General features: G+C 38.5%; 1 protein-coding gene across 1 annotated transcript in view; it reads right to left on the bottom strand.

Annotated features, from left to right (window-relative positions):
• Positions 1-3,266: 3,266 nt before the first annotated feature.
• The window catches only part of GRIA3 (glutamate ionotropic receptor AMPA type subunit 3), a 336,547-nt gene continuing 313,495 nt past the window's right edge, over positions 3,267-26,318 (bottom strand). The window contains exons 11-15 of the mRNA XM_044305700.1: positions 24,508-24,881; positions 17,384-17,582; positions 13,528-13,775; positions 10,177-10,291; positions 3,267-3,512 (exon numbers count right to left, since the gene is read on the bottom strand). Coding sequence (XP_044161635.1) covers positions 3,267-3,512; positions 10,177-10,291; positions 13,528-13,775; positions 17,384-17,582; positions 24,508-24,881 — 1,182 coding nt within the window. The remainder of the gene's footprint in view (positions 3,513-10,176; positions 10,292-13,527; positions 13,776-17,383; positions 17,583-24,507; positions 24,882-26,318) is intronic.

Here is a 26,318-nt window from a genome sequence, read left to right on the forward strand (position 1 = left end):
TTCTGTCCTAGCTTAAACCCCCTTAATGACCAGACCACTTTTTACACTTCTGCACTAAACTACTTACACCGTTTATTGCTCGGTCATGCAACTTACCACCCAAATGAATTTTACCTCCTTTTCTTCTCACTAATAGAGCTTTCATTTGGTGGTATTTCATTGTTGCTGAAATTTTTACTTTTTTTTGTTATTAATCGAAATTTTGCAAAAACATGACATTTTTCCCCCCAAAAAATGACATCTATATATAAATTTTTCTCAAAATTTATTGTTCAACATGTCTTTGATAAAAAAAAAATGTTTGGGTAAAAAAAAAAAAATGGTTTGGGTAAAAGTTATAGCGTTTACAAACTATGGTACAAAAATGTGAATTTCCGCTTTTTGAAGCAGTTCTCACTTTCTGAGCACCTGTCATGTTTCCTGAGGTTCTACAATGCCCAGACCATAATAAAACCCCACAAATGACCTCATTTCGGAAAGTAGACACCCTAAGGTATTCGCTGACGGGCATAGTGAGTTCATAGAAATTTTTATTTTTTGTCACAAGTTAGCGGAAAATTATGATTTTTTTTATTTAATTTTTTCCTTACAAAGTCTCATATTCCACTAACTTGTGACAAAAAATAAAAAATTCCATGAACTCACTTTGCCCATCACGAAATACCTTGGGGTGTCTTCTTTCCAAAATGGGGTCACTTGTGGGGTAGTTATACTGCCCTGGCTTTTTAGGGGCCCTAATGCGTGAGAAGTAGTTTGAAATCAAAATGTGTAAAAAAAAGCCCTGTGAAATCCTAAAGGTGCTCTTTGGAATGTGGGCCCCTTTGCCCACCTAGGCTGCAAAAAAGTGTCACACATGTGGTATTGCCATACTCAGGAGAAGTTGGGCAATGTGTTTTGGGGTGTCAATTTACATACACCCATGCTGGGTGAGAGAAATATCTCGGCAAAAGATAACTTTTCCCATTTTTTTATACAAAGTTGGCATTTGACCAAGATATTTATCTCACCCAGCATGGGTATATGTAAAATAACACCCCAAAACACATTCCTCAACTTCTCCTGAGTACGACAATACCACATGTGTGACACCTTTTTGCAGCCTAGATGCGCAAAGGTGCCCAAATTCCTTTTAGATGGGCATTTTTAGACATTTGGATTCCAGACTTCTCACGCTTTAGGGCCCCTCTAAAATGCCAGGGCAGTATAAATACCCCACATGTGACCCCATTTTGGAAAGAAGACACCTCAAGGTATTCAATGAGGGGCATGGCGAGTTCATAGAAGATTTTTTTGGGGGCACAAGTTAGCGCAAATTGATATTTTTTTTCTCACAAAGTCTCCCTTTCTGCTAACTTGGGACAAAAAAGTTAAATCTTTCATAAACTCAATATGCCCCTCACGGAATACCTTGGGGTGTCTTCTTTCCGAAATGGGGTCACATGTTTGGTATTTATACTGCCCTGGCATTTTAGGGCCACTAAAGCGTGAGAAGAAGTCTGGAATATAAATGTCTAAAATGTATTACGCATTTGGATTCCATGAGGGGTATGGTGAGTTCATGTGAGATTTAATTTTTTGACACAAGTTAGTGGAATATGAGACTTTGTAAGAAAAAACAAAAAAACAAAATAAATAAATTTCCACTAACTTGTGCCAAAAAAATGTCTAAATGGAGCCTTACAGGGGGGTGATCAATGACAGGGGGGTGATCAGGGAGTCTATATGGGGTGATCACCCCCCTGTAACGCTCCATTCAGACGTCCGTATGTGTTTTGCGGATCCGATCCATTAATGCGTGGATCCGTAAAACACATACGGACGTCTGAATGGAGCCTTACAGGGGGTGATCAATGACAGGGGGTGATCAGGGAGTCTATATGGGGTGATCACCCCCCTGTCATTGATCACCCCCTCTGTAAGGCTCCATTCAGACGTCTGTATGTGTTTTGCGGATCCGATCCATTGATCCGTGGATCCGTAAAAAACATACGGACATCTGAATGGAGCCTAACAGGAGGGTGATCAATAACAGGGGGGTGATCAATGACAGGGGGGTGATCAGGGAATCTATATGGGGTGATCAGGGGTTAATAAGGGGTTAATAAGTGACAGGGGGGTGTAGTGTAGTGTAGTGGTGTTTGGTGCTGCTTTACTGAGCTGCCTGTGTCCTCTGGTGGTCGATCCAAGCAAAAGGGACCACCAGAGGACCAGGTAGCAGGTATATTAGACGCTGTTATCAAAACAGCGTCTAATATACCTGTTAGGGGTTAAAAAATCGCATCTACAGCCTGCCAGCGAACGATCGCCGCTGGCAGGCTGTAGATCCACTCGCTTACCTTCCGATCCTGTGAACGCGCGCGCCTGCGTACGCGCGTTCGCAGGAAATCTAGCGTCTCGCGAGATGACGCGTATATGTGTCACTGTGCCTGGGACAGCCGCCTCCGGACCGCGATCCTGCGTTAGGCGGTCCGGAGACGGTTAAAGGGGTTGTCTCACTTCAGCAAATGGCATTCATCATGTAGTGAAAGTTGATACAAGGCACTTAATAATGTATTATCATTGTCCATATTGCTTTCTTTGCTGGTTGGATTTATCTTGCCATCACATTATACACCGCTCGTTTCCATGGTTATGACCACCCTGCAATTCAGCAGTGGTGGTCGTGCTTGCACACTATAGAAAAAATGCCGGCCTTTCTGGTCGCTGGGACTGTGAGAGCTCACATAGACTGGTGCTTTTTTTTTTTTATAGTGTGCAAGCACGACCACGCTGATGGATTGCAGAGTGGTCGTAACCATGGAAATGAGCAGTGTATAATGTGATGGAAAAATAAATACAGCCAGCAAAGGCGGCAATTTGGATAATAACAATACATTAGTAAGTGCCTTGTATTAACTTTCTCTACATAAATGCCATTTGCTGAAGTGACACAACCCCTTTAAGTTCCCAGTCCAGCCCTAGACACAGTGTACGGTGTCACATATATAGGTTTGGTCATGTTCTCCAAGGAAAAAAAAAAGTTGTTTTTTCATATATGTTAACAACAATTTAAATAATGTTAGTTCTACCTTACCCAAGCTTTATGCATGACCAAAACAAGTACGTTATGGTTACAACTGCCATAAACCAGACTAGCACAGTTGCACCTGCCTAAGTTAGGTTAAGAACATTCATTAGCCCAATGTTTTACCAAACTTGTCACCAACAGAAAGTCTTTACTATATTCCATTAACAAAAAGATACCAAAGTTTTTACAAACCATACCCTTAAATTTTAACACTTTCTGTTCCATAGACATTATAACCTTCTCTGTATGTAGCGTAATTCTGGGTGCTGGTTGCAGGAGGAGGTTTAAAGTTTTGTGCATTCTTTGTAAGTTTCATTCTTTTTGATTCTGCTCGCGATTTGTAGCAGAACTCTATCAAAGCCACCATCATGGCTAGTCCAAGACCTCCAACGAGGATATAGAACACCCCTGCAACATTACTTAGGCTCAGGGCACTGGTCTTGTCCTAAGAGAAATGAACAACACTGTGAGGCTAATTGAATAATTTACATTGGCTTAGAGTTTGGATCAACATCTACCCTGATCATTTTTTTCCTCTGCATAATTATTCATTTTTAGAATTTAAAGTTGCACAATAATATAATAAATAACTGGTTTTAAGCATGCTTTTATAAAAAGGTATAGCAATAAATTCTTTAAAATACATAATAGTTTCCAGGCTTTACATTTTGCAAATTCAGTCAACGTAAAGAATAGAAATTTTTATGTATTCTGTACTTTATCACAATTATTAATTAAATAACTAGTTTCTTATTCCATACCATATAAAATCATGAAAAGCTTACAACTATTCACTTCCACCATTACCACCAACATGCTTAGCCATAGCAACTAAAAAACAAGCCACAAATTCCGCAAATCTGCTTGCCGTTCTCTAAATTATAACCTTGGGGATTGGTCATGCATATACCTTCTCTGGATATCTGCATATGTAAGGGTATTTAATACAAACATGTATTATAGATAAGCTATGGTTACTCAGAATTACTAAGCTATAATCTTTTTCATGCAGATTGAAAACTTAAACAGAATAAAGATAACTGGCATTAATCCGGATGTACCCTAGTAAATCTAATCCCATAATACATCTTAATTCTCCTGAAATGTGTTCATTTGTTTCTTAACTGTCTTTTTTCATATAAAGTAAAATATATCAAAATATAAACATTGACCAAAGAAAGTATTTTAAATCACTACTGAATGATCTCAAACGAATGAATTAATTCCGGTCATCCGAGTAGTGTTTTAATGAATTATTTTGTTGTGTTCATATTTTACTGTTGCATTTGCCAAAAATATTTCAATCAACTGTACTGGACTGATCTCAACAACAGCAAGATAAGTGAATACACGACATGTATGAATGCTGATGGAGTGAGCTACGGACAGACTAATCCGAAAAATAAGTCTGGACACTAAAAATAGTAATGCTTTATTAAAAAAAGTGGTACTATAAAATAGTGATGTATTCATAGTTCTTCCCTAGAATTATAAAGTTAAAGAAAACTGAGAAAATTATATTTTTTATTTAAAAAAAGTATTTTAAATTACCAAAATAACTAGATATGTAGGTGAGATGAACTAAGCAGTGCTATGTCACTATTAAAATTAACTGTCTTAGGTCAAGATCCTTAGGATGAATATTGTCCATAACATGCATCCCTTTAACACAATGGGGTAGATTTACTATGGTATTGTCAGCAGAAGTGCAGAAAATAGCCAGTTTGAAGTGATGGATATTGACTATGTGCTATTTTTCCAGAACTACGAAGGCACATTTTGGTGATAGTTATCAAATAGTTTTTGAGCCTATTGTTAAAATGAAAATTCCCCTTCAAGCAGCTTATCACCTTGGTTGCCTCCCACTGATCTGATAAGAGAGGAGATCAAAATGCTGATTCTGGAGAAGAATGTTTCAGTAATATTCAGCTTTGGGAACTGTTGGCATTTACATGGTTCAAGGGGCTAATGGATGGATATTAGTAGGACTGAAGCAGTCACACTTAACAACTTCTTTTATGTATGAATCTATTTTCATTGTGTACATGCATGAATGACTGGTTACTTAAAATAAAAAAAGGTGAAGGCCTGTTGTAGTTAGACATAAGGAATTACAAAAAGGAATGAAATACGTTAATATAATTGACTTAGATTTGCAATGCAAATAGTTATCTGTGCTTTTATAAGAACTGTGCAGTATTTTATTGAAACCCAAATTCCTGGGTCTCTGCATATTATAGAAGTTAACCCTTTTCCTAGCAAATGGGAGGAGAATAAAATGTGGGTAATTATATTTTAGAAATAAAAGGATAGATGTAATTCAGAACTGGTATGAAAAAAATGTATATAAAATTCTTTTTATATAATCCAGCATTCATAACAATATAGAAGGAGAATTTTAAGGAGTGTAAGCAAAAAATTTTCATCAATCTCCATCTCAATATGGTCATAGAAAATTGTAAATACAGATGTAGCCGAGCTAAAATTGACTCTGATAACTCTGATAAGACATGTCACAGTGTTATCTTGTGTCATCTTTTGACAAAAGCCTTTGAAATACATTTAAAAAGTTAGTGAACCTTTTTTTTTACCATTTGTTACTTAACACATTAACCATCAAGTTTAGGTCGGCTGCATCTGTAGATGCTAACCACAATCAAGAATAATGGAGTTGCACAGGATTATAAAATCAAAGTAAAGTATTTTTCTTCTAAGTTTTCCAAAACTTATAATAGAAAATGGCAGCCATCAACAACTCATTGTTGCATTGATAGGTTGTGTCCCTTCATTGTGGCATTGCTATGCAAACTACAGATTATGAAAAATGTACTACATTCTTTATTGCTGCTGTAATGGATATAATTTCCTGCTGTGAAATTTTAGTGATCAGCAAACTAAGCTGTAGAAACCAGTGTCCGGCAGCTGCTGCCAAGGCCAATAAGATAATGGATATCAAAAGGGGCATAGATGCCCGTGATGAGAACATAGTCCTGTCACTTTACAAATCGCTAGTCAGACAACACATGGAGTATTGTGTGCAGTTCTGGGCTCCTGTGATTAAGGCAGACATAGCAGAGCTGGAGAAGGTCCAGAGGAGGGCAACTAAAGTAATAACTGGAATGGGGCAACTACAGTACCCTGAAAGATTATCAAAATTAGGGTTATTCACTTTAGAAATAAGATGACTAAGGGGACATCTAATAACTATGTATAAATATATCAGGGGTCAGTACAGAAATCTATCCCATCATCTATTTATCCCCAGGACTGTGACGAGGGGACATCCTCTGCGTCTGGAGGAAAGAAGGTTTGTACACAAACATAAAAGAGGATTCTTTACGGTAAGAGCAGTGAGACTATGGAACTCTCTGCCTGAGGAGGTGGTGATGGGGAGTTCACTAAAAGAGTTCAAGAGGAGCATGGATGTATTTCTGGAGTGTAATAATATTACAGGCTATAGCTACTAGAGAGGGGTCGTTGATCCAGGGAGTTATTCTGATTGCCTGATTGGAGTTGGGAAGGAATTCTTGTCCCTTAAAGTGAGGAAAATTGGCTTTTACCTCACAGGGTTTTTTGCCTTCCTCTGGATCAATTTGCAGGATAACAGTCTTAACTGGATGGACAGATGTATTTTTTCAGCCTTATAAACTGTTACTTTGTTTCTATGTTGCTTAGAATGAAGTTAGAACTAAGCAACTGAAAGGAACCAAATTTCAAAAGCTATATACATGAGGAATTACACTACTTCTGGCCATAATATGACTTTTATTTGGCATGTTTGAGAATTTTTTCCCTCTTTAATCTGCCTGGGTGGTAAATAGCTGGAATCATGTCTGCCCAGACACAGAATATGGTGAAACTGGAGAATATGCTTCCTAAATCTCTGTAGCACGCTGTCAGAAGCAGCAGCAGTAACGGAACTGAGCAATTTAGATGTGAATCCAGTCCTTAATTAAGACAGAAAATCACTTACAAACTACCAATAGTCTCTCTGTATCAGTCGCTTGTCTGTGCCTTTCTGAATCAGCCCCTTCCTTCCTTCTCTTCCTCCTACTCTGATTCCCTGCCCTCTTCATAAACGTATATGTAGTCTTGTCCTTCAGTAAGCAGGCAGCCTGTTTTTTTTTCTTACTGAAGATGTATCTGAGCAGTGAATTGAGATTCAGTGAAGGGAAGGAGGAGTAACAGGAGCAGGGCGTCATATGCAGTTAGAAAATTACCTGTTTGTTATATAATTTTACATAATGAGGCCAACCATTTAAGAGCACAGCTGCAATGCTGTCTTCTTTGGTTACAAAAGTTTGTAGGGTCATAAAGACTGTTATGTTTGGGGAAATGGGGTGAACAATTTTTGCAAGGTTCTTCAATACTCCGATCTTTTGAACAGGAAAAGAACCCCACACAATTTCTTCCGTCGTTATTTCAAGCTGATTTCAATTAAATTTTCAACACTTTAAACTGATGGCGGCTGAGTATTGTTTGGGGATTTTCCTCCTGGAACTCTAAGGATCTCTTATAATTAAAGAAGACCTCATAACATGTACTGTATATACTGCAATGTCACAGGGCAGTAACATAGGGGGGTGGGAGATATTAAATAGAAGAAAATATAGTTTTATGTAAATTCACGCAGAAGAAGGCTGTCATAAATATCTTCACTCACACTATGCTACCCATCACTAATGAGTGCAGAAGCAGGCTTCCATCCCCATAAGCCAGAGAAGGAAGTCAGATTCCAAAATCACTAATGGTTAAAGACAGAGCCCAAGCGAAGATTTAAGAAAAACGAAAACAAATTATTTCTCTGAGCATGATGAGTCATCCAAACATCTTCCTGTACCATATAATGATATGAAACTTGTCTTTTCTGGGTTCTACAAAACCATAAAGTTAAAAGCAACTGCTTAATATTGGGTAGGTCAACATTTTGCTGCAAAACAGTTCTGAACAGTCAGGGCATGGACTTCATAGGAGCCCTAAAGGCCTCCTGTCTAATCTGGCAGTCATGGATTGGATTTCTTTTTTTCTAGCACATCCCACCGATGCTCAATTGGATTATAATCTGGGGAATTTGGAGGCCAAGTCATCACCTTGAACTCTTTTTCATGTTCATTCCTTAATAAAGAACATGACAAAATCAAGATTTGTGTTGTATAGCCTACAATAGTCGTCATGTATATCAACTGGTCTCCGTAATAGAAATAATACCCACCCAGAGTTTCCCACTAAAGCCTTGCAACTAGAAAAGCTGTTGTCATCTTCTTTACTCTGATAAAGGGTATTTGTCCTGTAAGAGCTAGTTGCAGATGTGTGGCTGGAAAGCACCTCTGCCAGTTTGCTGAGGTAAAATGACAGCACTCATATGGATACTGTGTTTTCTTTATGGTTTATCTAATTGCTTTTCAGTAGCAAATAGTTATAGCTCCTGCTATCCCAATTCACCTCAATGGGATGTATCCCCCTTATTCACTTAAGAAAACATCATCAGTATAGCAAAAACAGACAACACCTGAAGCAATTTTAGTTCACTATTTTGGTTCAATTTCACATTAACAAGATAGACTTCCAAAGTGAAATTCAATTGAGACAAGATAATTGCAAGAGAATTTTCTATTCGTACCTGAACCAAAATTTTCAAAAAATTCAGCTAACTTGAAATAAACCGAATCTTGCCAGTTTCGCTGATCTCTGGTATATATATATATATATAGAATAAATGAAAGACACCGCAGCACTCCATTTGGTGAAAAAAGTGGGACCCACTTTTTTCACCAAATGGAGTGCTGCGGTGTCTTTCATTTATTCTAAATTTACACCTTGGTAAGGTGTGTTCACCGCTGGCACCCACACATTTATTATCAGGAGTGCTGCTCTGATTTTTCATCGCTATATATATATATATATATATATATATATATACACACACACACACACACACACACACACACACACACATATTCACAATATATACAATTTGCATGGAAGGGACTGAGCTAATAAATATCATGCCTTACAACTAGCAGTAGACAGATTTAAAATTGTGCTCTTTTATGAGCAAAGGCCCTAGGTTTACATGGTGGCCCTCAATGTCAGCACTTAAAGGGGTGGGCCCACCTCACACTTTGGTGGCAAATCGCTAGCATATGGCACCAATGTCTTCTAAGTATGGGTCCCACCTCTGGAACCCGCACCTATCTCTATAACAGGACCCTCAAAGTGAACAAGGGTGCACCATGCAAACGTAGCACCCTCTATTCATTTCTATGAGAGTGCTGAAAATAGGCTATTTCTGGAACTCTCACAAAGGTAAATGGACAGGTAATAACACTTGCACAATGCACTCGCCATACACTTACATTACAGTTCTGGAAATAGTTCACACTGGTTCAGCTGTATTCAGAATTCCCATAGAAATGAATAAAGGGCACGTGTAGTGCACTTTCCTTTACTTTGGGAGCCCTGTTCTAGATATAGGTCCGGGTTGCAGAGCAGAAACCCTCACCTATTAGATATTGGTGGTATATCCTAGCAATATGCTACCAAAGTGCAAGATGGGCCAACCCCCTTTAAGGTCATGACATCCCCAGTTATGATACATGTATGCCTATACATTGAATTCAAGTGGAAATTGAATAATTTAAATAGTTTAAAACTAACTTCAAGCCCTTATTAAAGAATCTGTAATCTTCAGTAAATCTACCCCAATGTGCAAAATAGTGGAATAACAAATATTACAATGCGTTTTTAGAAAAATATAGCTCATTCACTTCTACTAACAAAACCACATTGCATTTGCTCATCACATCAACTATTTTACTTGCTGTTACTATGTAGATGTTTTCATAGGAATATATTGTTTTTAGGAAATATTTACAAAGTTTTTTTTGTTGGATGTATTTGATGACTCTCGACAGGGTATTAAGGATCATCATGGATTAGTAAATCTTCCCCATTGAGTTTAAAGATATGACTGTGTGCTTCTTGTATTGTCAGTCTTTATGGCTTATTAATATTACTGGACTGTTCTTTAAAAAGAAATAAAAGTGTGTGCATGAAGGGTGAGTCAGAATGGGACTTCTAATCAATTCAAAAGACCTTCTGCGACTGACCTTACTTCCGGAGTCCTTGGCTCCACATTCACCCTTATCGTACCACCATTTGTTTTTCAGCTTGTCTAAGATGCCTTGTTCACTGAGTTTCAATACTGCAAGGTTTACGGGAGTTCTTCACGTGGGAAATAACATAAATAACATTATATTATGTTATTTTATGTTATTCAATCTTAAAACTATTTTCATACTATACAAAGCGATAAAGCAGGGACCCTGGACACAAAGATCTTGAACTGCAGGCAACCTGAATATCACCTTAGTTTTAACACTACAAGTGACACTAAATTACCAGGTCCTGCCTATATCGCTTTGAGTAATCGGCACACACTGTTAAAGGAATAATAGAAACAACGTGCTAATTAGGAGGAGATGTGGTTTAGAATTAGGTAACTTTCCAGACTGAATGTAGGCCAGGATATCTTTTCCACTGAGAGATTTATGGTATGTTAATAGCTTCATCAGGTCCTTTTCTGCTGTATCTGAGGTTAGTGTCTAAATTACAACAATCAAATTACTTTTATAAAATAACAATTATCTGTATTGTTGTCTTATTATGAAATGCTACTGTCCCTGAACACACGTCTATTTAGTATTTTGGAGGTGTGGTGACATATTTAACACATCAAAGGACACAATTTTCTTTATCAAGTTCCAAATCAGCTCCCAAGCTGAGATCTTAAAACGATTTTATAGGATTAGAAAAACATCTTTGCTTTTTACCAAAAATAGCACCACACCTATCCACAGGCTGTGTATGGTACTGCCATTCAACCCTTTCACCTCAATGGAGCTGCAATACCAAACATAGGCCATGGAAAGGTGCTGTTTCTGAAAGGAAGCAGCCATGTTTTCTAGTGCTAGACAACTCTGTAAAGGAGTTTTCTGGCCGTCTGGACTGATGAGCTTTTTCACATGATAATATTGTGGTCAGTATTTTCGCATAAAGCAAAAACAAGTAATGGATTCAAAATAAGGATATATCTTTCTATTTTACTTTTTGTTGGCTTACAAATACTGATGCAAAATACTAACTGAAATACGGTTGTGTAAAAGTAGCTTAAAGGCTCCTTTACATGGCCCAATTTAGCAAGCTAATGTTGGGAAGAAAGCGTTCCTTCCTGACAATCACTTGCTCGTGGAGGAGACAGCTGCATTTACATGCAGTGATCTCTTCCACAGTATGGAGAAGGAGCCTTTCACTGGTCCATTGGGTAATTGGTGCTACCTTTACATAGGCAGATTATTTCTAACGAGCGTTCATACAAACACTCGTTAGCAATAATTTGCCTTAACATCGGGCAAATTAAAGGGTCCTTTAGTATTAGTAGGTGTCCTTCCATGAGCCCCTCCAGTCTATACTATGGTCTCATCATAAACTATCTAGGTACAGAGGCATGTCCATATTCCTCTGGTGCAGGAACAGACTGCCAGAGTTCACTGTATCTGCTGGATACCATAGCTGGATACCACCGAGCATCGCTAGATCCCCATTCTCTATAATGGAATCTGGTTGGGATACGGCCACTCTCTGGCATATATGCCGGCTTTCAGCTTGTCCTGCCAAAAGCTGGTATATATGCCGGAGCTCACTACGCAAGTGTGACCTTATCTTAAGCAAGTCAATTGACATTGTTGTAAGCTGATTACCCTATTAAGACATACTACTATATTGTGATTTTACACATCAGCTTTGGTTTTCAAAATCTGTTCTGGGCATCAGTCTTTGCCAATGACTGTTTAATTCCTCTCATAACCTTCTATAGTAAAAAAGTTCCCTTCCCTTTGTCTGGCATCTATTTACTTACCAGTGATCGAGGAACACTATGGTAGAGTATAGGCAATCCAAAAAACAGGAACTATTTTTTTATGTCTTGTGGTTTAATTTTTAAAGATAAGGTACAACTACTAATTCAGTTGGGACTAATAGACCTTGATGTTAAGCTTCCTAGCTGTTCACTTGCTTGCTACTACAAAAAAAAGGGGAAAAATGTCTTCCTCGTGGACTTCTGCTTTATTATGACAGCCTTCTGCAGTTAGAGACTTGTCAAATTATATTATTCAATAAACTGCACTATAGTACTGATGACCAGATTTTCCAACACCATACCTTTTATCAAGATATTAAATACTGTGCCTGATAAAGGACTTTTTGCTGTCAACTTGTATATTTGGAGGCCATTATATCTCAATTTTTGCATTTCTGAGTGGAAAAGGTATCCAAACCTATATACAATCCTTCCTTCTTTTATAAGGATAAAAGCCAGAGCTCCTGTGAGTATAATGTATTTAATGATCCACTGGTTTATTACTTCATTAGAAATGTGAGTTTTGTTGTCTTTACCAAAATAACAGTCTTGCCGATTACTCTTGACTAAGGTACCCGATTGTGGTGACATTGAGGCTGACCTTGGAGTCACCTCCCCCGCTGCCGCATTCTCCTTTGTCGTACCACCATTTGTTTTTCAATTTGTCCAAGAGTCCTTGCTCATTCAGTTTTAATACTGCCAGGTTAACAGCATTTCTTGAAACGATAAAACATAACTTGTAAGAAAATGTACAAAAGGCTTTTAGGCATAGAGTTGTGCGAATGTCTTTAAATATTCTGTGCAAATTTCATTATAGTAAAATTTGCCTTAACTAGAAATAAGATTTTATATCATGCAATTCTGTAGTTTAGCCAGATTATGGTGAAATTTTTAAATGTTCACCAAAATATATACTTTCTATGCAATTTTGCGAGAAAAAAAAAACATAGTTCCGTTGTCATCACATTTTTAGTTACTTTCAGATTGTTCTGTAAGTTTGATTTTAAGTAAATAAATTGCATCAGAAATTCACCAAATTCAGCGAAAAAAATCGCACATCTCTACTAAGGAAATTGAAATATGTGAAAAAGGAGCACAAGAGGACAAATTGTCTAGGGTTTCAAATACAGTTATAAAGTTAATAACACCAAAAACTAGTTTAAATATAATAAGGTGGCTTCTGCTATGGAAGGGGAATAATATATATATAAAACATAAATGCAGGATGGGGGAGGGGTGGATAGTTTTTTCAGGGAAATAACCACAAACACCACATCATGCAAATAACATTGAGCATATGGTAATAACATATGGCTTTTAACATTTACATTAAAAAGCCAGTAGGTAAAAAAATGAAAAATATAACAGAAAGAACACACGAAAAAATAAAAATGAAAAAAAGGAAGTTATGCCTTTTACCATCCTGCCATGTTAAAAGTAAACCATGTTACCTTAAACATCCACAAGAAAGTAAAGAACAACACAATACATCAGGGAAGGTGGAATACTATAACAACACATATTGTTATATTATTCCACCCACCTTAATGCTGAGCCTTTTGGAGTTGCCACGCCATATCCTTTAGAATCCAGGTTGCCGCCAACTTTCATGGTGTCACATGGCTTCCTCTGCTCGATGTATTCATTCATTGTAGATTCCAGTAGGAAGGCAAATTTTCCTTTAGACTTTCGAACACGAGCCACACCATCATCGGTTGTTTTTGTAAACACAGATGGTTCTGCCGACTTCATGTACGACCACATTTTTTCATAGACTGCTATCTTTGATCTCTGCAATAAATATAGTAAGCCTTTTATTAGCCATGTAGATATACTTCTATCCAACAAATGTTGATTCTACTTGAAAACCAAAACACCTGATATTAAGAGGGTTGTGCAGGCTTTACTAAGTGAGGGCCTGGCTGGCCATCACTAGCTGATTGACAGGGGTTTGTGATTTGGCTGTAGTTCCATTACTGGAAGTCATCACTGGAACTGAACAGCTCTCTCAACCAAGTAGTAGACAGCGCTTCTCACTGTAGCATTGCTCCTATTAATTATATATTGACTTCAATGGAAGCGGCACTGCAGTGCACTGTCCACTACAAGGTTTATGGAGCTTTATAGTTCCGGCACAGACCTCTGGTGATGGACTTTCCTAAGTAAAGCCCAGACAATCACTTTAAGCTAGACAGAGAAGACCGTCAAATGTGGTTGGAAATCTGTTTGTCCTCTTATAATATTGCATTCTACCTCATAGCCTTGCAATCTTACTGTTACAAAACCTGCTTATTCGCATTTCTTTTTGGAGCCCACTTGCTTCACTTATACTAAGGACAGCTTGAAAATACTCCAGGAAAAACATGTACATCATACTATACCTTATACGGGACCTCAGGGATTCCTCTCTGTGGTGCCATGCACTCAACCCTGTACTAGTAGTTATAATACAGTGTATAAGGGTTTTTACAATCTTCTCACTTGAGCTTCACCACTCATACCCTGTAGAACCCCTAGCACCATAGGACAACTGTAAGTAAGGCTGAGTTGCAAAAAAGGTATGGCCTCAGAAGGTGTGCACAGTATTTTCAATACGTGTTACATATATTGAATGCTGCACAAAACTATGGTATAAGTTCTACACATGATGGCTCTCCTTCCCATACTTCCACTTGCCTGTTCTGAGACTTGAGGCTCCTCTACACTGTTCAATCAAGCAGACAATTGTCAGGAAGGCAGCGCTCCTTCCCAACAATCGCCTGCTCATCGGTGATGGAGACCACCACATTTACTTGCATCCAGTGGTGTACATAGAGAAGTAAGGGCCCCATAGCAAGGATAAAACCAGGCCCCACACAAAGGACAGAAGGGTTTCCGCCTAAACTCCTTTCAATGACCTGTGGTCCATTTTTTCCACTGTTCCGTTTGCTAAAAGTTGTTTCTTTAGAGGGTAGATTTCTGACCACATTTTCTTTGCTAGTAGAAGAGGAGATGATCCCAAATTGGGCCCCCACTTTCCCTGGGTCCCATAGCAGTCACATGGTCTGCCGCTATGGTAATGACCCTGCTTGCAGCAATCACCTTTACAATATGAGGAGGAGCGATCGCTAATGCCATCGCTTGTCCCCATACAGAATCATTGTTTGCCAGCAGCAGAACGTGTTTAGACTGCACGATCTGCTGCCTGCAAATAATGTTTTTGGTGACCGCACAAACAATCATATTACCCAATGAATGCCGGCAGATATTGGCTAAAGAGTGTTCGTATGATTTTCTGGCCGACGTTTGGCTAGTGTATAGGGACCTTTAGTCCTGGGACTTTGCCTTGTTCTATAGTATGCCTACTTGTAAGGCTTCTACCTCTATTTGCCTTTCAGACTCACCGTCTCTGTCTCTGAGGGGAGATTCACTCTCCCTGCTATCATGTGGGGAGTCCATTCTACACCAGCACCAGCTCTAATTTGACTTGGTACTGAATGTGCTCTTCCTGGATCCAGCTTTACACAGGGCACTCACTACTTACTGGCATACACCATTTCTCATTGACTGGAAGAGCTGCCTCTTTTAAAGATCAGTTAGCCTGCCAAAGGCAACAGTTCTTGTGCTCTACTGGGCCTAACTACTATGTCACTCTGAAACAATCATGGCACAAGGGGCCACATTAACCTATCACCATCTTAGATGGAATAATGAACAAATTACATCTCTACCAGGGGAGCCAGAAGAACCTGTACAAGAAGTATATGAACAGCCATATTAACCCCCTAATTAAAGGCAACATTTTATAATTTCCCCCTCCCTGCATTTCATTAGCCATAACAATTTTTTTTTTCACTTTTCAATGACATACATATTTGAGGCCTCATTTTTTTTGTCAAGACTTGACTATTTTTTGCCCCTTGCTACTTAATAACTAATTTTTCTGCTGTGCAAATATAAAAAAAGCTCTTTTAGGTGTCTTTGTCCATTTTGTTATACCGTTCATGTTACAATAAATAACCTAGCAATTCTTCAGTTGTATGGATACCGAGTGCATGTAGGTCTTTTCTATTTTTATTATTACAAAATAATAGCTTCTTCTGGACTTTCTTGTTTATTTTTTATCTCGTTAGGTATAATATTTTTTCCCTATTTTAAAAATGTACATTAAACTTATATAAACGTACTTCTGTATGCCAATAGATTATAATTTGTGTCTCTATGACACAGCAAACTGTTTGGGCAACCCTAGTGTGTGTATTAGAAGCAGGGTTACTAAACAGACAGCTTTGGGGTCCTTTGTGGGTCCCCAGGGATGACAGCAGAAGGCTTTTGCGAGTCTCCAATTGGGTCACAAGGAAACCCAATCGTAGGGGATATCCCCAGTGAGCATGGAGCAGGAGTGCCCCTCTCTTTACTGCAGCAATGCCAAAAAACATTGCTTCAGACTGAAGACCTGCACTCCCAGCTATCAAAAGATGATGAGCAGCCATACACACAAAAACACTTTTGTGTGGGCAGCCACTTTTCCAACCCCTCAAACCACTGACACTACTAAATAGGCGACATGGAAACAAGTTAAAACATACTTTTGTTGACTGTCACAGTGCAACAATAACTGAAAAAAAATCAAGACCAATAGGGAAGAGTCTGGAAGGAGTAACTAGTGAAACCTCAGGATGCTTCCTGCCTTTAAGGGGTTGTCCCACAAACACAATTCTAGATTTTCAAAGCAGCACTTGAATGCTTTTCTAATTGCATTAAATTAACAACTTAGTATAGCTGCTGAGTTATTCAATAAAATGTATATGTATAGCACCACCTGCTGTTTGTTCTTTTCTTTATATCTGTGACCATGTCTCAGAGATGGATGCAAGTACTTGGTTCCATCTTTCAACTGCCACCAGCTGGATCTTTGGTCAGACTTACAGTTACAGGGAGAAAGCTATAGCAGAGTGGACATATTCCCTGAGAAAGGACACACCCCCTGAGAAAGGAGGCATGTCCTGAGTTGTCAGCCCGAAATAAATCTAGAAGAAGCATTGCCAAATAATTGGAGCAATGAATGAGGAGATCTCTGGATGCATGTGAGGTACAGGGCTGGTTCTAGCTTTGTTTGAAAGAGATTATTATGTTATATATGATGTTCATTTTTTACACCAATCATGGGATAACCCATTTAAGCACTGCCCAGTGGGCACATTGCATCTAATTAGCATATGGGCCGTGAGTAAACAAACATTTCGTGATAAAATATTCATGTAATTGGAGAACTAAACAAAGCCTAAAAATTTCTTCTCAAGACATAAAGTGCTGTAATCATATGATGTATTAGAAGCCAGTCAAAAGCACATAATACCAATTTATACGCTTAATGTAAGACTATATTGTGTGAACAAGAAAATTAATAAAGAACATACCCTAAAAAATTCTTTGGTAGAGCCAGAATCCAAAGTACCATAAGCTATTTCTGTTTGTTTAGCCAGATCTTCTGCACTCTCAATGGGTGACACCATCCTTTCCACTGTGAGGAAAGCAGCTAAGTTGGCAGTATAGGAGGAGATTATGATCAAAGTGAAGAACCACCACACTCCTCCAACTATTCGCCCAGAAAGAGATCTGAAAGAGAAAGGAAATTAGACATTTATCCACATAATCCAAGTTATACTGCTCTAGATGACTAAAGGCCCCTTTACACTGGCCAATTTTGCAGATGATTGTCGGGAAGTAAACGCTCCTTTTCTGGCAAGTGCCTGCTCTACAGTGAAAAAGACTGCTGCGTGTACATGCAGCGATCTCCTCCATAGTATGGGGAGGAGCAATCGCTAATGCCATGGCTTGTCCTCATACAGTTGTTTTGTGGCAGCAGAGGCTGCTTACATAGGATGATCTGTTGCCTGCAAATGACAATTTAGGTGCCTATACAAACGATCCAATTACCCGATGAACTAGCATTTTACTCGTTCATCGGGTAATCATCAGCACCGATTAGCTGGCAGATTCTCAGCCTGTGTAAAGGGCCCTTTACACTTATACATCCCAATAGTCAGATGTTTGAATAACTGAGACAAACAGCCATATCCAAATCCATAGTTTTTTTTTAAATACTATACAAAATATAAGATAAACTGCTCTGTGCACTCTCTCAAAGGTTCCATGTAATGTCCTGGACAATTATAAAATCTACTGTAGTGAAAATACACAAGAATACAAATTCATCACTAATTTATGAATTTCTATAACATAAACCAATGAAAAAGTTTTTAAACATTTGCTGCATTTCAATAACTTTTCACTATGTATATATAATTTCAATGTGTCCTACATAGCAAAACCAAAGCAACATGGATGTCACTATCAAATTATCATCTCTTTAACTGCAGTCCTTTGATTTGAACATAAGATCTGAATATAATTTCCAGGAGCATTATTCATTCATAAACTGGTATTAAGGTCTAGATAATGTAGGAGGAGATGAGGAAAAACTAATGTAAAATAAATATGTAAAATAAAACTGCATACCTTAAAAGTGGATGACAAAAGGAAGCAGAAAAAACAAATGTTTACAAAATTAAGAATGTATGTATGAAAAATGGAAACTTAAAAATGCAATAATATTCAATGATTACTCTGACCTTGTAATGATATTTGTCTTGAAGTGAAGCTCCAGCCTTCATTAACATTAGCTATACAGCCAGCAAATATATTATGTTTGTTAGATATTCTCACACTGTTTTGCCTTTTTCATGTACTGTACTTTCAGTCCCCCCCCCCTCCTCCTCTTTTTGTCTTGCAGAATAGGCAGGTATGGAAACTTAGTGGCAATGCTCCATGGGATAATAATATGCAAGAAGGTATCTCTCAGGGAAATAGAACCATCTTGTTGGTGCCACCTTTTGGAAGAGGCTCATTATGAGTCAAAGTCCAACTTTTTGACACTCCTTAGGACTTGACAAGAGAAAATAGCTAAGCCAAATATCCATCAAGTGTTACAGAATTTTTTTTTTACAAGGAAATGTGTATTTTTTTGGAATGTATATTTGTTATTGAATGGTTATGGGGATAATGGGGTCCTGCTCCAATACCTAAATACAGTGACAAAATCATTTAAAAAGAACTAAATTGAGACATAATTCATAAGGGGTTTTCTGGGAGTTCAGTATTGATGATCTATCCAAAGGAAAGGTCATCAATATCTGATTGGTGGGGACCCAACTCCCACCCTGCTCATCAACTGTTTGAAGAGCCTAGTGATGTCATGTTCATCAGTCACACGGCCTAGGCATAGCTCAGTTTCATTAAAGAGCGTAGGGCTGAGTTGCTATACCAAGCACAGCTGCTACACAATGTACAATTCTGTGCTTGGTAAGCCGTGAGGAGGCTACAACACTCATGGGAGCGCCATCAGATATTGATGACCTATCTTAAAACCTATTTAAACTTAGCAATATCTAGTAGCCTGCTTAGAAATAGAATATAAAATGTCATCAGTGAAAATTTTTGGTATTATTAGGTTAAAGGGCCTGGATGTATTTCTGGAGTGTAATAATATTACAGGCTATAGCTACTAGAGGGGTCGTTGAACCAGGGAGTTATTCTAATTGCCTGATTGGGGAAAGTAGGGAAAATTGGCACTTGAATGCTTTTCTAATTGCATGAAATTAACAACTTAGTATAGCTGCTGAGTTATTCAATAAAATGTATCTGTATAGCACTACCTCACAGTTTTTTTTTTTTGCCTTCCTCTGGATCAACTTGCAGGATAACAGACTGAACTAGATGGACAGATGTCTTTTTTCAGCCTTATATACTATGTAACTATGTATGGAAGGGGTTTTCCACTTTTCCAATATTGATTACGCATTCTCTGGATAGGCCTTCAGTATCAGATCAGTGGCAGTCCGAAACCTGGCACCCCTTCCAATAAGCTGCAGTAACCAGCACCTCCACTACAGAGAGGAGGATGAAGCCTTCTGTTTCTGGCATTGTGTACTGTTTTATTTCCGACACCAGCGGCTGCCAAAAACAGCTTATCACCCGGCACCCCCACAATCTGATATTAATGATGTCTCTGAAAGGTTGGAAAACCCCTTTAAACTCCCCATAGACATTAAATTAAAGTTCATGAATATGGAGGATTTCAACTAAATCAAACATTTGCCATGTGCCAATAAATTGTTTTAGTTGGCCAATGACAGACCATTGTGGCCTGGACTGAAGTTAACTTTGAACATAGGGAAGGAGCAATCTAAGTTCAGGAAAAACTTGAACATCTTTAATTGTAAGCAAAAACCCCCAGAGGCAGAGTGTGGAAGTACATACATATAGAATTGTACCTTTGTCAGTTTTTATAGTAATTTATTCTGATAATAATTAATTAGTTATAAAAAATATATACTTTAACCTAAAACACGACATTCACTATATTAATAATAATTTAAGAAACTGAGAAACTACATGACAGGAAAATAGTGGACAGCTTTGAAGCTTTCCATGTGATGTCACAAAGCTTATTTGCCGGTCTTTCCAACTGGGCAAAAACATGATCAGCAGCAGATTAAGTACCATAAACTTTATGGGGGTCATTTATTAAGACCGGCGGTTTAGACGCCGGTCTTAATCAGGCCCTGCACTGGTAATGGTCGGCCGAAGTTATGTAAAGGAACCTGTCTCTACATAACTTCGGTGGATCCACTGCCGCCTCTAAATCTAGATTTAGACAATTTTCTACACACCACTTGTTTTGGCCTGGCTTGAGCAGACAAAAGTCACACATTGCGGCACAACTAACCTATGCACTGCAATCTGCACCAGAAATACGCCTAATATACACGTATTTCTGGTTATTAAATGACCCCCTATATGTAGTAGCAACAGATACAGGGAAACACCAAAAAGGCAAAGACAAGAGAAAAGGGGAAACAAGGAAAAATAGATCACTGTATTCTCTCATCTGATTATGAAGCTAGATATCTTAAATGCATTAACCTTGTGAAACAGCTTTAAAGAACTATAGAATCAAATGAAGAGTCCCATAGAAGTAATTGGAGATAATTGCATGTATGAGATGAGGCCCTGTTCTCTATATAGAATTGGTTCTCAGATGTGGGACCTGCACTTGTTTGGCATGTATGGCATGTGCTGTTAATATGCCATAAATGTCCAGAAGGGACAACCCCTTTAATTTCCAAAGCTAGTTTTGACAAACAAAGAACAAACTGCACAATGTAAAGACAACTGAAGGTCTTATATACACAACTGTATTCCACCTACAGTACACTAGCATGCCATGTACTCATACAAACAAATGTAGCCAAGCAATATGACATACAAAGAAGCTACATCCCCCCTACAGACCTGCATGGCAGTCAACGCACCATGTGCATGAGGACTCAGTGGTTTTGTCCAGAATTACAAAACCTGGCTGCCTTCTTCCAAAAACAGTGCCACTTATCCATGGTTTAACTAATTATAGGAGTTCAACTGTAGGGATCGACATTGATCGTAAGAAAAGGGGTCCTGTTCCCCCATCCTGAGCATTTACTCCACCGTTCCATTGATTCTCTATCAGATAGAGTATATCACAGCTCTTTTGGGCATTCCCATAATGTTGGAATGAAGTTGCATGGTTCATGCTCAACCTGCCGCTCCATCAGGATGGTGGAACATAACCCCTATTTGGTGGAGATGTGATCACTTGGATTCCCATCTATGCCGATAGCAAGAGTCCCATTACCCCATCCTGATAGAGCAGTAGGTCATGCATGTACCCTGCTAATCCTTTCTTTCTCTATGGGACTACCAGAAATGGCTCCATCAGCCCCCCATTAATAAATTAGTAATCCCCTATCCACATAACTTTAAAACTTGGCATAAGCACTTGAAAGATCTTATCTCAGATTACAAAAAGTCAGCTTTTTTCCCCCAGAAACAGTGTCACTCTTGGCCATGGACATGTCTAGTATTACAGCTAAGCCTGTCTCACCTGGATAAGGCTAAACTATGATACTAGACATAGCCCATGGGCAAAGAGGTGCTGTTTCTGGAAACCAGATTATTCCAATCTAAGAAAATCCCTTAAGATTTTACCGCTGAGTGGCTTAGACTTTAGTTCTAAGATTAGTTTAACAATTGTTCACACATATAACCACATTCATGAATGATTTTGCTTCGGGAAAATGAAAAACAGTCTGCTGATTATAATGTTCTTATTTGTAAAGAAAATTACACAGCGTCTCAATCTGTGAACAAAAATGCTGCGATTTAGAAAAATTAAGTTGAATGGGGCCGCAGTGTGACACCCAATATGTACACATGTCCTGTTTTTTAAAATAAGCAGACCCCTTTTCTAGTCCTCCACTAAACTCCATTTATTTTGTGCATTTATGTATTAGTTTATGTTTCTATTCATATTTTATCCTTCATTGCAAAAAGAAGGATTTTTATTTTTATTTTAGCTGAATATTTGTTCATTCACTTAGTTTTGGTGCAGTTCCATGATTTTATCTGGTTTGACCGAATTGATCTATTGTTTATAGGGCCTTTCTGACTGTCCCTTGCTGACGAATGTTGGACAACAGTAGGAATAGGTGTTGTACTTCAACATGCCCAGTGCTTCTGTGGTTAAAGGGGTTCTGCAGTTTTTTTAAACTGATGATCTATCCCCTGGATAGATCATGAGCATCTGATCGGCGGGGGTCTGACACCGGGGACCCCTGCCGATCAGCTGTTTGAGAAGGTAGCGGCGCTGGCAGTAGTGCAGCAGCCTTCTCACTGTTTACCGCAGGCCCAGTGACGTCACGACTAGTACCAATAGCCTTGGAGGGGCAAAGCTCTGTTCACTTGAATGGAGCTTAGCCCTGCCCAGGCCATTGATATTAGTCTTGACATCACTTGGCCTGCGGTAAACAGCAAGAAGGCCGCGGCACTACTGCCTTCTCAAGCAACTGATCGGCAGGGGTCCCGGCAGGGGTCCGCTGATCAGATGCTGATGATCTATCCAGAGGATAGATTATCAGTTAAAAAAAAAACTGCAGAATCCCTTTAATATGCCACTGTCATGTTACTCTGTCCGTTGAATTCATATTTTTTTTTTTGTATAGAAATTCAAAATGATTGGCTCACAGGGGGTAAAAGGTTGAAAAAAAACCAAAAACATACAAATCTCCCGCTGCTGTCGATATGATGCTGGTCTGGACCATGGTGCTTTCCACTTCCTGGTCCATGATTGACACTTAGGAAATGCCTGGATATACCTGTTCTGCCAATCATTGGCCAAAGCGGTGACCCACCTGCCAGTGATCGGTTGAACATTCAATTCCTGATGAAAAGCAGCAGGTACTGGAGCAGTAGCAGGGGATCGGTGAGGGGGAGTATAGTTTATTTTTCATTTTTAACCCCCTGTGAGCAATATATAAAAAATTAGGTTCACGTATGCTTTGTGAACTCAGGTAGTCTGTTCTGGTAGAGGCATAGGCGGATAATGGTATCCAAACAGGGATCTGGCCACTTTCTGGCATAAATGCCGTCTTTTGGCTTTTCAAAAAATGCTACATATAATAGTTTTTGACTACCTGAAAGCCTAATACCGTTAGCTATGTTTATGATGGAGTTGGGATAAAGTATTAGCCAAATGAGTGCCTGGCTCTGCACACTTTTAACATAACGATATTATGGCCTGAAAAATTCTTAGAAATGAACGTTGGAAGTATAAAATTAAAATCATTAAAAGACTTTCAGGAGGCAAAAGGAATTTCCCTAATTTATTTTTAATCCTCAATCTTTTTAGTTTACGTCTGCAGATGTTTTCAGAGATTTGCATGGAAATGACTTATGAATATGGTAAAATGTGTATACATAAATGCTAGAATTGATATCAAACGAGTTTTTACATGTCTGGGAGAAGTTCTGGTTACATCGCAGCACATTTTAGCTAGATATTACGGTAAGTTGATGATTTGTGTTCAGTTTTATGGTATTGTGATTAAGATTGTTGATTTAACAGCCAATCACAACATGCACAATACATGGGGGGTATAGCAAAGGGTCAAAGGCACAAAATAGAAAAAAAAGCATAACAAATATGGAGACAAAATGAAGAGAGCGTGCAATGACAAGCGTGAACTGAAGACAAAGGTAATTAAACTGCTGCTGCATGTGTCTTCAGAGCAATCAGCTGCTACTTTTGCATAGCAACATATGTTATATGCACCAAGCAGATGACCGTAAAATGAGATATGCAGCAAAAACACGGTAGACCTCCAAGCATTGCTAAAACATAAAGACCCTATGCATTTTACAGTCTCAACATGGTGAATATAAGTTTTTATGAACATGTATAAAGGGTACTGAGGTATGTATACCGATTATACATGATAGATGGTGGCAAGCAATGGGTTTTACGATGAAGCTTAGCATTGAATGGGATGTGAAGCATGAAATAAATTTAGTACTAGAAAATGATTATTAAATAAACATATATACACCATGGCAACCATATATGACCATAAAATGCAAAAAGGTGATGGAGTGATATGGAACAAACCTTGGAGAAATATCGCATCCTTGCTGCATAAAGGCACCCAGGGAAAACCATAGGCTGTTAAATATCCCAAACTCATTTGGAGGGTCGGGAGGGTTCTGAGGGTCACGGGCTTCATCTGTGTCCTCCAAGTGCCATTCATAAGGGCTGAATCTGCTGACTAGGAAAAGTACTACACTGACTCCAATGTAGGCGAACACTATACACATCCAGATTTCATAGGCCAAGGGATCCAGGAAGGAAAATACTCCTGGTTTTGATTTTTGAGGCTTCTTAATCATGATGGAGATGCCCAGGCTCATAAATGGTTTTGAAAAATCAATGACTTCTTCTCGTACCAGAGTAATGGTGAGAGGGGCGACTGCTATGTCTGCTCTCTGAAAACAAAGAAAATATTTCAATAAGTGCAAATGCTTGGTAAAGTGAGGCATTTTTGTTACCAAAGTCTTCACAATATCTTGATCATTTTAATTTAACACATTTAAAATGAAAAATAAGCATCTGATAGTGTTGAGCGCGAATATTCGAATCGTAAATTTTAATTGCGAATATCGCCATTTTGAGAATTTGTGAATATTTAGAATATAGTGCTATATATATTCGTATTCACAAATAGTGTTGATCACAAATATTCTAATCGCAAATTTATTGCCAATTTATCACGAATATCGGCACTTGCCAACATCATTAGCAACCAACAGAAAAGTTGGCTACCCCTTAGTGTTGATTGCAAATTTTCTAATCGCAAATTTTTATTGCAAATATATTACATTGCCAATTTTCTCAAGCAAGTAAATAATGACTGGAAATGACAAATTCTCAAATTTGCTAATTTATGGTGAATATTCGGCCAAAAATTTGCGGAACATCGCAAATTCAAATATTGCCTATGCCGTTCATCACTACTGATGAAGAGTTTCTGCATAAATATTGTTTAAGTAAAATGTAAACCTACTACATTACCTAAATGCGGGTCCTCTGCATCTGTTAGGCTCCTAAGCACTTAACTTGGGGACCTTGGATGCATGGGAAGTAGGCAATTTTTGAACTGAACTATAATATACACACCACATCCATACGCTTGTGCTGCAAGTTCTCCATAAACATGAATCAAATAGCCTCCCCTGCAGATATAGTCCTCCCAGCCCACCCCTTGTATATTGCTGGCCTAGCTTTAGCATTAATATCTGGTCTGTGGGTTCCAATATTGTTTAAGCCGCCAATCAGCTGTTTTTCAGTGGCTTCAGCACCAGAAAATACACAGCTCTGTCCATTGTTCATTGAAGTAAATGGGGGCATGACCACAGTAACTAGCTCCATCCACTATACAATGTACAGGGCTGTGTAGCTTTGGTGCCAACTTCTAGGACCTGTGCTATTGCAGACTAGCAGGTTGGTGGGGGGCAGGATGTTGAACCCCCACAGATCAGAAATTGACAGCCTTTCCTGAAGATAGGCCATCAATATAAAAGTACAAGAAAGCCCTTTTAACTCATTGCAATAGTCTTCACATTAGCCGTTCAACCAATAAAAATAAAAAAATACATTAAAAGAATTGATAAGATGTGTATTCCTAGCATTTTAGACCTGTGGAAGATTTATAAAACTGGTGGAACATAGAACTGGCTTAGTTGCCCATAGTAACCAGATTCCACCTTTCATTTTCCAAAGGAGCTGTGAGAAAATGAAAGGTGGAAGTTGATTGGTTGCTATGGGTAAATAAGCCAGTTCTACCTTGGACCAGCTTGATAAATCTCCCCCATTGTTTAGTTTCTATTTGAGGGTTTTCTCAGTTTCACAACCCTTTTTCCAAA

The sequence above is a fragment of the Bufo gargarizans genome, chromosome 9 (genome assembly GCF_014858855.1).
Source record: "Bufo gargarizans isolate SCDJY-AF-19 chromosome 9, ASM1485885v1, whole genome shotgun sequence".
NCBI lineage: Eukaryota > Metazoa > Chordata > Amphibia > Anura > Bufonidae > Bufo > Bufo gargarizans.